The sequence below is a fragment of the Haliotis rufescens genome, unplaced genomic scaffold, assembly GCF_023055435.1.
Source record: "Haliotis rufescens isolate VD_foot unplaced genomic scaffold, xgHalRufe1.0.p SCAF_12, whole genome shotgun sequence".
Lineage (NCBI taxonomy): Eukaryota > Metazoa > Mollusca > Gastropoda > Lepetellida > Haliotidae > Haliotis > Haliotis rufescens.
Window position 1 is genome coordinate 41634599 of NW_025963802.1, and position 17540 is coordinate 41652138.

Consider the following 17540-nt stretch of genomic DNA (forward strand, 5'->3'; position numbering starts at 1 on the left):
ATGGGAACATACGCGGATATTCCCCCGTCACTAGGCGAGCAATACCACGTCCCTGTATCAGCGTCGGGCTGGCTACTTGTCAACCTGCCCTCTTCAGTTAAAGCGCCTGGTTTCACAATGTCACTGTGACCTGCGTTCGGCACGTGTGTAGTGTGATATTCCAACCAAAGACGTACATACAAAACTTCTCACATGGACAATGAAATCTGTGTGCCATATGTATGATGAGTGTCACCCAGGTTTGGACCCTGTTTGTACCGAACCCCGTTAGTACGGATACCTGTTAGTATGGAACCCCCGTTTTCCGGACGCTTATGACACTTCGGTTCACCCTTTTATCCGGAAAGTTGTTAATCTCGTGGATTTCACTGGAACAGTACCGTCCGGAAAAACGGAGTTCCTCTTTAATTTTGAATGTCGAGTTTCATTCAAGGATGTCAGAAAAACATTACTTGCTCAAAAAATTTACAAACAGTGTACGAACATGTTCTTAAAAACGTGTAATTGGTGATCCCATTAACTCCAATCTGGTTATTGTAAATATCCGCAGGGCTTTTTCTTTTGTACCATGTTTTGCTTCAGCTTAATTAAATTATTTAAAGTTCTGTTCTGGCGCGTACGCCTACGGAGTAATTACCCTACTTCTATGTGTGCTGTATGTAAAGTGTATATGTATTTTGGTCTCGTACTTCATGTTTAGTCTCAATTTAGTAAACAATGCCCCTGAACCACTGAAAGTACCGTGTTTCCTCTATTAGAGGCCCGGGCTTCTATTTATTTCGGACAAGCCTTTGACCCGGCGTCAATTAGAGGCCCGGCGTCTATTGGAGGCCCGGCTTCTATTAAAACCCCGGAAGGGAAAGGGAGTCCTCATTGTGTAATTTAGGTCCCCAAAAAGGATCATTAATTGTATAAAATGATCGACCCGGCGTCTATTAGAAGCCCGGCTTCTATTTTTTGCACTGAACAATTGACCCGGCTTCTATGAGAGGCCGGTGTCTATTAGAGGTCCGGCGTCTGATAGAGGAAATACCGTTAGCAGTGTTGATCTTATTTTAAGTCTGATACGATGAGCATCAGTTACGATATAATTCTTAGCCCATATACGTAATTTGATCATTTGCTTTGTGATAAATTGTTTTTAAATATAACTTTGTATTCATGACTAAAGTGTGTATATGTCAACTTGTTCTCGTCGCTATATTGCTCAAATAATGACGATGTAACGTTAAATTTAAACACTCACTCACTCACCCATTCAACCACCCACCCACCCACTCACTCACACACCCACCCACTCACTCACTCACTCACTCACCCACCCACTCACTCACCCACTCACTCACTCACTCACTCACTCACTCACTCACTCACTCGATCGCCCGCCCACCCACCCACCCACCCACCCACTCACTCACTCACTCACCCACCCACCCAACTCACCCACTCACTCACTCACTCACTCAAACACCCATCCACCCACCCAACCATCCACTCATCCACCCACCCACCCACCCACTCACTCACTCACTCACTCACTTCTAAGCACCATCACCTTTCCAAATGTTTCACCAACGACATAAACTTAATAACGACCTGTGCGAATTTGTGTTTTCCTCTCACACGGAGTTGACACGTCTTGATGAAATATAGTTAATCTTAATCCCTGCATCTTCATTTACAAAAGGGTCAAACAACAATGTATATTAAACGTAGGTTAACGCAACAATGATATCCTGCCGCGAAGAAAGGCCTTCATCAACAACACGCTTGTGTCGTGCGTATATCCTACGTCTCAATTTGCTACCATGCACAAAGCAAATTATACACACTGTCAGTGTTCTTTCTTGTGTTGCAATAGTAGCATTTGTACAGCGACAAATGCCAGTGTTGTAATTAACCATTCATTACGTCTCCCGCTGTGCGAATCCTACACCTGTTGTTGTGTGGCTGCAATTAGCCAGAAACTATTAGCCCTGGTTCTTATATTATTGTGTCAGCTTTTACGCTATGCCTTGAGCCAATATGGGACTTACACTACGACTCAGGATGACAAGGAAACATCTGTGAATGTGCCATGTCGGAAAGAACACACAAATCGGTTTACCATCACTTGGAAGTATATATTCCGTGTCTAACAATTTTCTTTCAATCCCTGTTGCAGACGACTCCGCACGTGCGCGGCTAGCAGACGACCTAGATGACGGGTCTTTCACGATGGAGGAAGAAGACGCTTCCGGTTTAGAAGAAGGCAAAGATGGCAAAACAACAAACAAGACTTGTTTTCTGAAGATTAAAAAGATCCTGAGGACTATTTACAAGGCGGTGTCGTCCGTTGTAGGGCTGTTAATCCTCCTGGCGGTGTACTCCGTCATCGGGGCTGCGATATTCCGAGCTATAGAAGGTCCACATGAAAAAGCTCACCGGGACAACATCACGTCCAACAGAGAAGAGACTGTGAGAGTGTTGCAGGAACTGTCGTCCAATTTAAGTCAAGGACTGGTGAATGAAACGCAATGGAATCTAGTGGCAAGAGGATTGTTGCTGCGTTACGAGGAGACTGTGGTCATTGCTCAAAAGAATGGCGTGGTCAACTCGACCAAAACCCCCACATGGACGTTCTGGCAATCCATGTTCTTCTGTGGGACCATCTACACCACGATTGGTAAGTGGACCATTTGTGTTTTCTATGATGGATAAAATATGTCGTGAGCTTTTGTGAGAAACCCGCATCTGAGCGATAAAATCAAGGAGCCTTATTTCTCGGATGATTTCAAATCTCGTAAAAAAAACATAGGAAAGTTCTCAATCATGCCTCGAACCGAATTTTGTAAACCTAGTACCTAGAAACGTTACGATGATGACAATCAATGTACATATTTTCGTAAACAAAAAACAGTCGCCCGAAAATAATACTCGAGAATGCAATGCACAGGTCGACAGTTGAGTTGTTTGTCCCTTATTAAGAATTGGATTCGACCGGCGCCTTCTATTTCGCACGTGCAACACAACTTTCTCGTGACAACGTCACGCCCTATTGCTTTCAAAGACAGGTAACAACAACTACCTCATTTCACGTCTTTTGGCATGACGTGGCTTAAGGATCGAACCACCCATCTTAATTCCTCTCTCAGGCAGACGCTATCCATTACACAACAGAGGCGGTCGTAATCATAATTGAGAATGGCTGGTTTGTGGCTGACAAAATTTAGCTGTCGTTGTATTAATTCCTTATCAGTTCCTCATCAATTACTTATCAATTCCTCATCAGTGGTGGATTATTAATCCTTACTAACCTATAAGGGGGCGATGGGGTAGCCTAGTGGTGTAAGCGTTCGCTCGTCACGCCGAAGACCCGGGTTCGATTCCCCAAATGGCTACAATATGTGAAGCCCATTTCTGTTGTCATCCCCCCGTGATATTGCAGGAATATTGCTAAAAGCGGCGTAAAACCATACCCACTCACTCACTACTAATCCAGAAGTCGAATGTTTAAACTCAGTTAGTTCAGCTGACTAGTGGAATCAATATTGAACAGGTGCACGGGTGGCCGAGTCGTTTAGACACGCCAGAAACCTATGATCGTGGGTTCGAATCCCGATTTGCTCCGAATATGTTTCTATGCGTGTCTGCACCATACCTGTGCTCGTGGGTTTCGTGGGTGGAGAATATCTGAGACCTGCAATACTTCGGGCTTTCCTCCCACATTAAGCTGAACACGTGTTCAACGCCATGACACCTCGCCGACTCACTATACTCGGGATCATAAATAACTGTTACTATCAACAAGGGATTACCGGTTTTATGAGTGTTCGTTTGTTGTTTAACGCCGCACTCAGCAGTATTCCAGCCATATGATGGCGGTCTGTAAATAATCGAGTCTGGACCAGACAATCCAATGATTGACATCATAAGCATTAATTTACGCAATTTGGATACGATGACATGCATCAACCAAGTCAGCGAGACTGACCACCCGATCCCGTAAGTCGCTTCTTACGACAGGCACGGGTTTATGAAGACTAGTTCTTCGCCGGATCTTCTCTGGTGTTTGTATGAGTGAGTGAGTATGGTTTTGTGCCGCTTTTAACAATATTCCAGCTACATCACGGCGGTGGGCCTTAGAAATGGGCTTCACACATTTACCCATTTCGGGAATCGAACCAAGGCCTTCGGCGTGACGAGCGAGCGCTTTAACCATTAAGCTATCCCACCACCCGATTTGATAAAGTAACTGTATCTATTATAATAGTTTGTAAGAAATGTAATCACCCAAAGTATACGAAATAGTAAAATTAAAAACGATTAAGTCTTATGTAATATAGTATATGTTCTTATGCTTTATAAGATATTGCCTTGTCCATTTCAAATCAAACCACTCGCAACCTGCATCCCTTCGGGCTGTCCTCCCACATTAAGCTGACACGCCGTGATATAACTGGAATAATGTTAAAAGCGGCGTTAAAACCCAACTCACTCACTCACTCTTATCTCTCTCTCGCTCTCTCTCTCTCTCTCTCTCTCTCTCTCTCTCTCTCTCTCTCTCTTCTCTCTCTCTCTCTCTCTCTCTCTCTCGCTCTCTCTCTCTCTCTCTCTCTCTCTCTCTCCTCTCTCTCTCTCTCTCTCTCTCTCTCTCTCTCTCTCTCTCTCTTAACCTAACTAACGTGTGTACTTAGGGAATAATGTCAACAAACCAATCTTCTAGTTCAAGCAACGTAATGCCACGAAAATTGATGTCAGGAATGATTGGATCAGCACGAAATAAAATGACACTGTGCCAACGCCCTAATCTGTCAAATCTGCCCTTTGACGTTGGAGGTATAAATACATCATGAAACTGTCGACCACCTCCGAGCATGATGAATTGATACAGTTAGCACAAATGTGAATGTTCCGTGAATGTGATAAAATGTGTATAACATATTGATGCACCTTGGGACGTGTTGCGTATGATGTTCTGATGGTAAACGTGTTGATGATAATTGTAGTCATTTCAGGATTGTTTGTTGAACGCCGCACTCAGCAGTATTCCAGGTATATTACGGCGGTAGTGAATAATCCAGTGATTGACATCAATGCGATGCATCAACCAACTCGGGTAGCCTGACCACCCGATACCGTCAGTCGCCTCTTACGACAAGCATGGGTTGCTGAAGACCCGTTCTAATCCTGATCTTCACGGGGTTGTATAATTATACTTTTGTCTTGACCTTGTAAAGTAGGGTGAGTGCAGTTTTACGCCGCGGTTTGAAACGTAGCTCAGTTACATCACTAAAATGGCAGGGTGATGATGGAGGACAGGGGTAAGACCTGTACCACCATGGTATCACAAGCACGGATATGGTGTCGACAAAACTTGAAACATAATTGAATCTAGGATTCGGACCCATGACAATTGGTTTCGGGGGCACGTAAGGGCTATAACTTTGCACAGCGAATTCCCGAGGCCTTACACGACAGGGCCACCCAATATCCAGGTGTATATGGATACATGCCGTCCGTTTTGGACCGGACCGCCTCCGTGGTCTTGTGGTAGAGCGTCCGCCCGGAGAGCGGAAGGTCCAGGGTTCGATCCCGGGACGCGTCATACAAAAAGACGTTAAAAGATTGCACTTGTTGTTACCCTGTCTGGCGCTCGGCATTAAGGGGCTAAAACAAGGACTGGTCGGCTCGGAGTCAGTATACTGTGTCTGAGTGGGGTATTCATGTTAAACTGCGGCATGGTATCTCAGTGAGCTAGCACTATAAATCGGCATCAGTCCGGACTAGTACAAGCAGCCACACACACACATACACGTGCATGCACGTCGCTATATAAGTGCAATAATCTTGGACGCGACGTTAAACCCAACTTCACCTCACCTCACCGTTTTGGACCGTGAAGATCCGGGGAAGAATAGGTCTTCAGCAACCCATGCTTGCCGTAAATGGCGACTATGCTTGTCGTAAGAGGTGACTAACGGGATCGGGTGGTCAGGCTCGCTGACTTGCTTGATGCATGTCATCGTATCCCATTTGCGTAGATCGATGCTCATGTTGTCAATCACTGGATTGTCTGGTCCACACTTATGTACTTACAGACCGCCGTCATGTAGCTGGAATATTGCTGAGTGCGTCGTTAAACAACAAACAAACATAATACCCATGAAAATATTTGGAAGGTCATTACGTACAGCTGTGCTTAGTTTAATGCTTTTATCACAAAGTGCACAACTGACCCTATACCTGTCACGACACGGGTCCGCTACTTTTTTCTGACCAACTTCAGTGCCAGTGTGGTACACACGAGCTGAACACTTTTGGCTCCAAAGACAAGAAATACTTAGTCCATCCCGTCACAGCAGCGTACTTGTCTAGCTGCATCTCAGTCCGGCCCTCAGACCAAGAATCAAGAATCAAAAATTGTTATTGTACAGAACACTCTCGTAGGGCAGGGTACAAACTATCTACATATGGACGTTAATATAACTATACACATGAGAGGTAGCTATACATAATGTACATTATATATAGAGGTATTACATATTTTTTTTCATTTACAGTATATAAACATTTATGTATATCATGAGGTGGCTGGCAGCGCACACTTAGTGTTGATACTGTATTAATAGAATAGAACAGAATTTCTTCTTTTTTTTCTTTCTTTTTTTCTTTTTTTGTTATCGTACAGAAACGCCCACTTTGGACCTGGTACAAAAATAGAGCATTTATATGGGTGTTTGTTTGTTGTTTAACGACGCACTCAGCAATATTACAGCTATATGACGGGGGTCTGTAAATAATCGAGTCTGGACCAGACAACCCAGTGACTGACATCAGGAGCATCGATCTACGCAATTGAGATACGATGACATGCATCAACCAAGTCAACGAGCCTGACCACCCAATCCCGTTAGTCCCCTCTTACGACAAGCATTGTCGCCTTTTACGGCAAGCATGGGTTGCTGAAGACACATTCTACCCCGGATCTTCACGGGTTCATTTATATGGTACAGAGATGAGAACATGGTATATATACACAGCATAAATGCATGAATGTATCTTATCTAATTAGGGCCCTTATGATGGTCTCAGTTTAAACATGCAAAATACAGTCCTTGCAAGACCAGAGAAGATTCCGGGATAGAATAGGTCTTCAGCAACCCATACTTGCCGTAAAAGGTGACTATGCTTGTCGTAAAAGGCGACTAACGGGATCGGGTGGTCAGGCTCGCTGACTTGGTTGATACATGTCATCGATTCCAATTGCGTGGACCGATGCTCATGATACCAATCACTGGATTGTCTGGTCCAGACTCGATTATTTTACAGACCGCCGTCATATAGCTGGAATATTGCTGAGTGCGGCGTTAAACAACAAACAAACAAACAGTCCTGGCAACAAGACTTGACCATTCTTCTGGAGGGTTCATAAATTGTTTTAGGGGGTTGATTTTATCTGCAGTGTTACAAACAGGAACTAGGTTCACAGTGGGGGCAAATAACAGAACGGCTGTTGCTAAAAAATGAGCAAACACCATGTGTGATGGTTGATGTCATGGGAAATTTGGAAACGATTCGTTCACACAAGTCTTATTTTCTAATGCTCATTTGATGGCGTTCCCATACAGACCCCGGAAACTTGCCCCACACAATAGTGTCATTCCCTCCTGTCGTTAAGGAGCTTGTCCCTGTGTTTCAGATGTAAATGCAGTCAGGTTTGTTGTCAATGTACAAAGAATTATACTATACGAAATGCATTATCTAATTTGAACCGAGCAGTGACAGGGGTCCTCTGTGCAAACTGTAATGAACAAGTTGTATAACGGGTAAAAAATTCAAATTCAAATTTAAATTTAACTTTCCGGTGGCCGACAATGAGTGTTTTGACTTTAGTTCCTAAACATGCCACTCTTTTCTCTCGAGAAATACTATGAGCAAACTTAATTTCGCCAAATGGATGCACTGCAATTACCTCGGTTTCCCGAGAAAATCAGGTCGATCGAAAGACCGGCGTTTGTTGAGATATGTCAAAAAACGCTGCTGAAAATTGCAAACCTCGGCCCTTTTCAATTATTTCATGAAAAATCGTGTTCTGTAATTGGTATTGTGATGTAAAACTAACGGTACATGTCAATCTATAATGCCTTGCTCTGGAATTCACTGAAAACACCATGCATGGTTCAAAACAAGGTCAAGAAACAATCCGCAGATTTTGATCAATTTTACAGATAAATTGGGGTAATTTTTCTACCATTTTTTATGTTCAAGTGATGTGAATTAACTATCCGCGAAAGCCTGAAAACCGCGGACCTCCAACAGAGTGCTTTGCCAGACCAGATTCCTACAGATGGTTATTCCGTCATACGCCATACAAAGAGGCAACATTAGCACTGACCGAATTCCGATACGTTACAGGGGCCGACTACTTTGAAACAAGGACGTGAGTTGGGATAAAGTGACGAGCTGTTGAGAGGCATTAAGGCGCATGTACTCCTGCAGTAAACATGTAAACATTGTTTCGAACGCAAAACAACAACAACGAACACAGCCATTAAGTAAATAAACACATATGGTTTTTTTATCGCTGCTTCTTGATTTTTTTAGATTATTTGGGGGGTTGGTGTATATGTATTTACAAAAACGAGATTATTAACAAAAATAATATACATTGTAATATGTAACATTTTTCGGCCCCTGAAAACTACATAAGACTCGTGTACAGTTGACCCGTAAATCCAGGCGGTAATTATACCACTGAAAACTTCCAGCTTTTCAAATGACCGGATTAGAATCATGGACACAGATTAAACTACACTAACCACCAGAACGTATTTGAACTAACGGAGACTTGATTAACGTGTTTTTATGGTTTCTGAAGTAATATTGCCTTGAACGAAAGGTTAACCTTAGCCTCCCGCCATCACTCCCTAAGATGATTTTAGCTGCGTTTGCTTTTCGACATTTGATACATTGATCCTTCCACACTATGTATTCTGCCGTACATCGTGTTGTTTCTTTGTGCAATTTGTTTGTTTGTTTGTTTGTTTGTTTAACGCCGCACTCAGGAATATGCCACGTCGGTCTGTAAATAATCGAGTCTGGACCAGACAATCCAGTGATTGACATCATGAGAATCGATCTACGCAACTGGGATAAGATGACATGAATCAACCAAGTCAGCCAGTCTGACTACCCGATCTCGTTAGTCGCCACTTACGACAAGCATGGGCAACGACAAGCTATAGACCAATTCCAACCCGGAATCTTCACGGGACTTGTACAAACGCGTGAACAGGGCACCCTCTCTGACATTAACAAGCTAGATCCAGAAAGACAAATTCTAAACGTGCAGGCTACAGTCAATGCCTAAATTCAGACAATAGGCTCGTCGTAAGACATGTCTAAATTGATCGGGTGGTCAGGCTCAGTGACTTGGTTAAATGCATGTCATCGTATTTCAATTGCGGGGATCGATCCTCATGATGTCAATCACTGGTTTGTCTGGTTCAAACTCTATTTTCTACATACTGTCATATAGCGAGAACATTGTGGCGTTAAACAACAAACAAACAAACAAATAAATCAATGACATTATCAGGCAATTTGTATTGTCACTGAGTGAATCAAGCCTTTTCTGAAATTGTCAGTTATATGTTGACTTAAGTGACAGCAAGATATTGACTGTGACATTTATACATGAGTTATCGTGTATACAATCGTGGATCACACGCTGTATTTATGATTAACCTAAGTAAGACAGCAGCACAAGGATGGTCAGATGTCACAGCAGCTGTTTTGTCTACCATAGCAGTAAGGACAGGAAATATCCATGCTTCAGTGCAGGGGAATAGTGAGTGAGTGAGTGAGTAAGGTTTTACGCCGCTTTTAGCAATATTCCAGCAATATCACGGCGGGGGACACCAGAAATGGGCTTCACACATTGCACCCATGTCGGGAATCGAACCCGGGTCTTCGGCGTGACGAGCGAACGCTTTAACCACCAGGCTACCCGACCGCCCCTGCAGGGAAATACTTTGTGTAGGTTACGTCAACCCAGAACTGCGGTGTATGGTGGGTCCTATTACAGACAAAATAGATTGTTTATAATGCTAAGGTGAACTACGTTTATAACGAACACGCTTATAACGAACTGGCGGATATAACAAACTTTTTTTGGTGCCGGCCATTTGCTGTATATATGCGTATAACAAACTACGGTTATAACGAACTAAAATTTATGGTCCCTTGAGTTCGTTATAACCGTAGTTTACTGTATACCCGATCTGTTAAGTCGCATCTTGCGGCCGGTTTATGCTGCCAGGGACCTATTCTAACCCGGATCCCCCACGGGCGATTCTGCAATGGCGTTGAGTTTTCATACTGCATTAGCGTTACGTTTCAAATCTGCAATAGCTTTCAGTGTCTGGTTCTAATATCAAGCTGACATGTCTGTTCTGAAAGAACACTGTGGTCAAAACGCATGGGCGTGGTGAGGCCAGATTGTTGGTATAATTCTGCTACATGGTGATGCATTGGGCCGTGAGTAGCCTTGCTCCAAGGCCGGACTGAAAGAAACGTCTATGGATGTGTAGTAATTCTATCCTTATAGGCAAGTCTAGATATGTGGACAGTCTAAGGACTCCAGTCTCTTATAGGGACAACGCGTTTCTATTATTTACGTAATCTAGAACTTATGATTTAAATTAATAATTAGTGCCTTAGAGACTTGTGCAAGTCTAGGCCGTAATTACAATAACGCAGACAGATTGATTACCATGCAGGTCTTATATTAATACTTTTACGGGTGTGTTACCGTACATCAAATTCGAAACACATAGATTGCTTGTAATTCGGTTGTGTGAACAAATGTAAATGATTATTTAAAGAGAAAGTATTGGCATTCCAATACATGTACAATGCATGTATTCAAGGCTAGACAGATGCGATGGATGGGATGTGTGCTGCATGGTAAAGATTCGCTGTTTACACATCATCTGAATGGTCTGTTCATACGTCATTGCGGGGGCACGGGTGGCGCAGTTGTCTAAGGCGCCGCGATTCGCTGTGCAGAGTTGCGTCCCTTGGGCACGCCAGAAACCTATGATTGTGAGTTCGAATCCCGGTTCGCCCCGATTATGTTTCTAGGTTTGTCAGCACCATACCCGTGCTCGTGTGTTTCACCGAAGTGGTAAATGTCTGAGACCTGCATCACTTCGGGCTTTCCTCCCACAAGCTGATACGTCGTGATAAACTGGAATACTGTTAAAAGCGGCGTTAAACCCAACACACTCACTCACACGCTGTTGCATGCTTCCTATCCAGAATGCAGGTTCTGTGTGACATTGGTCGCACATATTACACTGCATTACATTAAGGTGAGGTGAAATGGGGTTTAACGTCGCGTCCAAGATTATTGCAATTATATAGCGACGTGCATGTACCTGTGTGTGTGGCTGCTTGTACCAGTCCGGACTGATGCCGATTTACAGTGCTAGCTCACTGAGATACCATGCCGCAGTTTAACATGAATACCTCACTCAGACACAGTATATTGACTCCGAGCCGACCAGTCCTTGTTTTAGCCCCTTAATGCCGAGCGCCAGACCATTACATTAAGTCTTTGAAAGGCATTTAGAAGTGAACATATAAGGAAGAGAATGTATGGATGTCAACTTCTTTATTATAAGGAACACAGCGTTTCGGAGTATATGCTTACTCCTTCATCAGGTGAATGAATGCTATGAGGCAGAGAGCATATATATATATGTACATGTAAGAACAACAAAAGTAATAGTGACTGAGTATGGTTTAACACCGCTTTTAGCAATATCCCAGCAATATCACGGCGGGGGACACCAGAAATGGGCTTCACTCATTGTACCCATGACGGGAATAGAACCCGGGTCTTCGACGTGACGAGCGAACGCTTCAACCACTAGGCTAACCGACCACCCCAACAAAAGTAAAAAGATAACAAAGGTGGAAACTTAACAAGGGAAGCCAACAGATAAATTGGGGTTGATAGGTGATTACAAATAGACAATGGAAGCCAGCACTTAACTGTAAAATGCGATGAAAGTTGATTGCGATGGACAACTGGAAGCCAGGACTTAAATTATGCTGATTGGTAATGGGCAATGGGCAAACGGGAGCCCGGGGGAAATTAGCACTGACAGATACTAGGAAATAGCAATAGGCAAATGGAAGCCAGCTAGATACTTAGCACCTGGAAAGATGTACATATATGTGCTCTCTGCTTCATAGCATTCATTCACCTGATGAAGGAGGAAGTACATTCTCCGAAACGTTGTGTTCCTCATAATAAAGAAGTTGACATCCAAATATTCTCTTCCTCAATTACAATAATTCCATTTGGTTGTTCCACTGGAGTTTTAGAAATTCGGTCCGCTGGGTGGGGGTGGCCCAGTCGTCTAAGGCGCCGCGATTCGCTGTGCAGAGTTGCGTCCCTTGGACACGCCAGAAAACCTATGATTGTGGGTTCAAATCCCGGTTCGCCCCGATTATGTTTCAAGGTTTGTCCGCACCATGATTGTGGGTTTCACCGAAGTGGTAAACGTCTTGAGACCTGCATCACTTCGGGCTTTCCTCCCACATTAAGCTGACGCGCCTCGATATAACTGGAATACTGTTAAAAGCGGCGTTAAACCCAACGCACTCACTCACTCGTGTCCATTGCTTCTTTCTCCTCACTACGTTTTAACCCATGACCTTGATACTCCCTTTCTGGCCCGTGAAGATACCCGGGGTAGAATAGGTCTTCAGCAACCCACGCTTGGCGTGAAAGGCGACTATATGCTTGTCGTAAGAGGCTACTATAAGGCGACTAATGGGATCAGGTGGTCAGGCCCGCTGACTTGCTTGATGCATGTCACCGATCCCAATTGCCTGGATCGATGCTCTCTATCTCACTGCTCAACTCGACTTTCTCTTTCTTTATCTCCAATGTACTCGTCTTTCCCTTTCTTTATCTCCAAAGCAACTCGTCTTTCTCATTCTTTATCTCCAATATCAATTCGTCTTATCTCCAACGTCAACTCGTCTTTCTCATTCTTTATCTCCAACGTCAACTCGTCTTTCTCATTCTTTATCTCAAATGTCAATTCGTCTTTCTCTTTCTTTATTTCCAACGTCAACTCGTCTTTCCCTTTCTTTACCTCCAACGTCAACTCGTCTTTCCCTTTCTTTACCTCCAACGTCAACTCGTCTTTCTCTTTCTTTATCTCCAATGTCAACTCGTCTTTCTCTTTCTTTATTTCCAACGTCAACTCGTCTTTCCCTTTCTTTACCTCCAACGTCAACTCGTCTTTCTCTTTCTTTATCTCCAATGTCAACTCGTCTTTCTCTTTCTTTATTTCCAACGTCAACTCGTCTTTCCCTTTCTTTACCTCCAACGTCAACTCGTCTTTCTCTTTATCTCCAATGTCAACTCGTCTTTCTCTTTCTTTATTTCCAACGTCAACTCGTCTTTCCCTTTCTTTACCTCCAACGTCAACTCGTCTTTCTCTTTCTTTATCTCCAATGTCAACTCGTCTTTCTCTTTCTTTATCTCCAACGTCATCTCGTCTTATCTCCAATGTCAACTCGTCTTTCCCTTTCTTTATCTCCAACGTCAACTCGTCTTTCTCTTCCTTTATATCCAACGTCAACTCGTCTTATCTCCAACATCAACACGTCTTTCCCTTTCCTTATCGCCAACGTCAACTTGTATTTCTTTCCCCCTTTTCTCGAATCACTCTGAGAATCACCTGATCCAAGTTGAACAACCTTTTTATGCAATCCGTTCTCCGTGGAAATGAACCATATAAAACATCAGGATGTATAGTAATGTGTTGCTCAAATATCGCATGCAAAAACAATCCCTACAGACTTCAATCATTGAAATCCGATTCTTCGCCGGAAATTCCTTCACACCAATGCATATCAAACGACTCCCCGGAGATAAATTAACACTGTTTTAACGCCTGGCACGTTTCCGCGCATTAATATCTTTGTACAAATAGCTATGTGAACGTGTCAGTGGTAGCAATGATCGCTCTGGTTATCAGTTTAGTGAATCACCTTCGAGCTCTGAAAAATTAAGGATCACCTGCCTTGGTGATGGAGTTTCGACGTTATTTCACGAAATACAGATAATTTCGTGTTTCGTGTTGATTATTTTTATATAACCCATAGACTGTTTTCTCCTGACGAAATAAAGAAATACAGTAAACTACGGTTATAACGAACTCGAAGGGACCACTAACTTTAGTTTGTTATAACCGAAGTTCGTTATAAGCATATATACAGCATAACAATAGCAAATAGTCGGGGCCAAAGAATCAGTTCGTTTTATCCGTTTGTTCGTTATAAGCGTGTTCGTTATAAACGTACTTTACTGTGTATGTGTTTCCCGGGCACAAGAAAGACATCAGGGCCCTCCTGCACAAAGCGATCTTAGCGTTACGGCTATCGTAAGTCTATCTTAAAGTATGGGAGTTACGATCGTCGTTAAGATCGCTTTGTGCAAGAGGGCCCTGGTCAGTCGCATTCGTGACCATCCCGTGTTATTCCGCGACAAGCCGAATAGCGACTCGTGCCCCTCTTGTGCATTCGTGACCAACTCGTGTTATTCCGGGACAAGCCGAATAACGACTCGTGCCCCTCTTGTGCATTCGTGATCAACTCGTGTTATTCCGGGACAAGCCGACTTACGGAAAGAGGCGAGTGGTGACGAATGCCTCTTGTGGCCGAGTTTGCGACTGGCTTCCGTCTATGCGCAAACGGGCATAGCTGAAAGAATTGTCATATCGTTGCGTAATGAGTGACATATATTTTCCATATATCATATATATTCCAGATGCTATTGATAACACATCGGGACTTACAGTATTATACAGTATGACTGAACACATTTAACTGTAAATCATTTTTTGGTATATTTTTTAAATACAAGATATAAGTAAAATAAAAACTTGTTCCTGAGGGATTCTTTGACCGAAGTACGTGAAGTCATACGCGCATTCTGATTGGTTGGTCGTATTTTCGCATATAACATTCATCGACAGGGGGTTGGGGGCGAGTCTTCTTGTAGGTTACGGAAAGGAGTGAGTGGTGACGAATGGTTCAGTCGGCCTGTAACGATGTGACGTCACGAACAATGGATGACGTCAACTTTAATGTCACAATACTTTGATATGATGTCACGAAGATATGGACTTCTTCGCAAACAATTTTTTAAAGGACAATTGGAACGAACTGACCAATCAGCTCGAATCAAAATGTATAATGCTCTGCGAGAATAAAGGAATTAATTTCACCCATATTCGTACCCCTGTGTGTTAAAATAGCACAGATACTGACACTATAGTAGTCTATATATATATTGTCAACTCTTAGAAATACAAATTTTAGAAATAAAATTCAACAATAATAACTTCACAGACTGCATGACTGCATTTGTAATCTGCAACAAAATAAAAATAAAAGAGCGTCAACGATACGAATTCACTGACATCGTTCAGCGCAATGATACAACACAGGCCCCTCCCACATATAATATCAGCCAATCAGATAAGAGTAGTCTACAAGTTGGGATGGCCTATTCTTTGTCGGTTTATGGAAGGATAAACGTAGAATAATTGCTTCGTTAGCCAATCAAATGGACTTATTTTATTAGTCTGAGGACGATTCTATTCGGTTCGTTACCGATACAGTTTGGCATAATATCTTACTCACTTGAGATTTGGGGCGGTCGGGTAGCCTTGTGGTTAAAGCGTTCGCTCGTCACGTTCGATTTCCGACATGGCTACGATGTGTGAAGCCCATTTCTGGTATCCCCCGCCCTAATATTGCTGGAATATTGCTAAAAACGGCGTAAAACCAAACCCAATCACTCAATTGAGATTTCGGTATGCATATTTTAAGATAAACATACTCGACAGAGACGAGATTTGATTTTACCACAAACTCAACCTAAAAAAATTATACAAACCTTGTAGACCCAAATCGATAATATTTATTTTGCCATTTTTATTCGACCTTAATATAACAAGTGTAGGATCACGACCAAATAAACAATCCTTCCATTAAGTAACGCACGAGAATGTTCCGAATGTACACACGGCAAAAACCAAAGAGACATGCACCTGAAAACAGTTGAACAGATTCGAGTGTATGCGTGACCGCCATTGCATAATTGTAGTGTCCTTTGTGCCCAAGGGCGGCACAGTGGGATTTGAGCAGTGTTTCCGTTCCACCAAGGAATGTCAGCTGAATGTCGGGAGGAAAACCCGAAGTGATGTAATTCGTGATCAACAACACCCACGACTAGTGTTAACATGTAAAAGGTCATAATTATATATGGCAGCTAAATGGCAAACCTCAGCAACAAGTGGCGTCTTAAATACATCACCAGTGCGCAGTGATGAAGCACCCAGTGAGTAGGGCGTGGTGTTGACATACCAAAGCTTATAATCTGGAGGAAGCTTGATTTCCAACAAACGTCAAGCAGACACCTTCGAAATGTGTTCAGACAAAATACCTTGAGGTCAAAAGTGTACAGATATCGATAGGTTTTGTCAATTAATCTACATGCAGCGTCCCTGATAACAATAGTGAGTGAGTGAGTTGGGTTTAACGCCGCTTTTAACATTATTCCAGTTATATCACGGCGTGTCAGCTTAATGAGGGAGGACAGCCCGAAGTGATGCAGGTCTCAGACGTTTACCACTTCGGTGAAACCCACGAGCACGGGTATGGTGCTGACAAACATAGAAATATTATTAGGGATTCGCACCCACAATCATAGGTTTCTGGCGTGCCCAAGGGACGCAACTCTGCACAGCGAATCGCGGCGCCTTTGACGACTGGGCCCCCCGTGCCCCCCGTGCAATAACATGTTAAATACAAATTAACACATTATGGATGTACTGAATACTACATCAACACCGTTTGGACGTTTATCGTGTTCAATTTAACAAATATTTGAGCTTAATGAATTCGTAAATGTTACTTTAAGCCGCATCAACAAACTTGTGGCTTATTCATAAGAAACACAACAACATAAAATACATGGTTTTACATATTCGGAGCAAACCGGGATTCGAACCCACGATCATAGGTTTCTGGCGTGTCTAAACGACTGGGCCACCCGTGCACCTGTTCAATATTGATTCCACTAGTCAGCTGAACCAACTGAGTTTAAACATTCGACTTATAGATTTGTAGTAAGTGAGTGAGTATGGTTTTACGCCATATTCCAGCAATATCACGACGGGACAACAGAAATGGGGGGCGGTCAGGTAGCCTAGTGGTTAAAGCGTTCGCTCGTCACGCCGAAGACCCAGGTTCTAATCCCGACATGGGTACAATGTGTGAAGCCTATTTCTGGTGTCCCACTCGGTGATATTGCTGCTGGAATATTGCTAAAAGCGGCGTAAAACCAAACTCACTCACTCACTCACTCACTCACTCACAGAAATGTGCTGCACACATTGTACACGCGGGAAACGAACCCAGTCCTTCGACGTGATGAGCGAAACCTCCTGGCTACCCCTATT

At 43.2% G+C, this 17540-nt stretch overlaps 1 protein-coding gene across 8 annotated transcripts in view; it reads left to right on the forward strand.

The window, feature by feature from the left end:
* LOC124113903 (TWiK family of potassium channels protein 18-like) overlaps positions 1–17540 on the forward strand; it is an 87809-nt gene that overhangs the window by 64134 nt on the left and 6135 nt on the right. For all 8 annotated transcript variants that reach the window (XM_046474381.2, XM_046474385.2, XM_046474387.2 and 5 more), the window contains one exon: positions 2165–2665. In XM_046474381.2, the coding sequence (XP_046330337.1) occupies positions 2165–2665 (501 nt within the window). The remainder of the gene's footprint in view (positions 1–2164; positions 2666–17540) is intronic.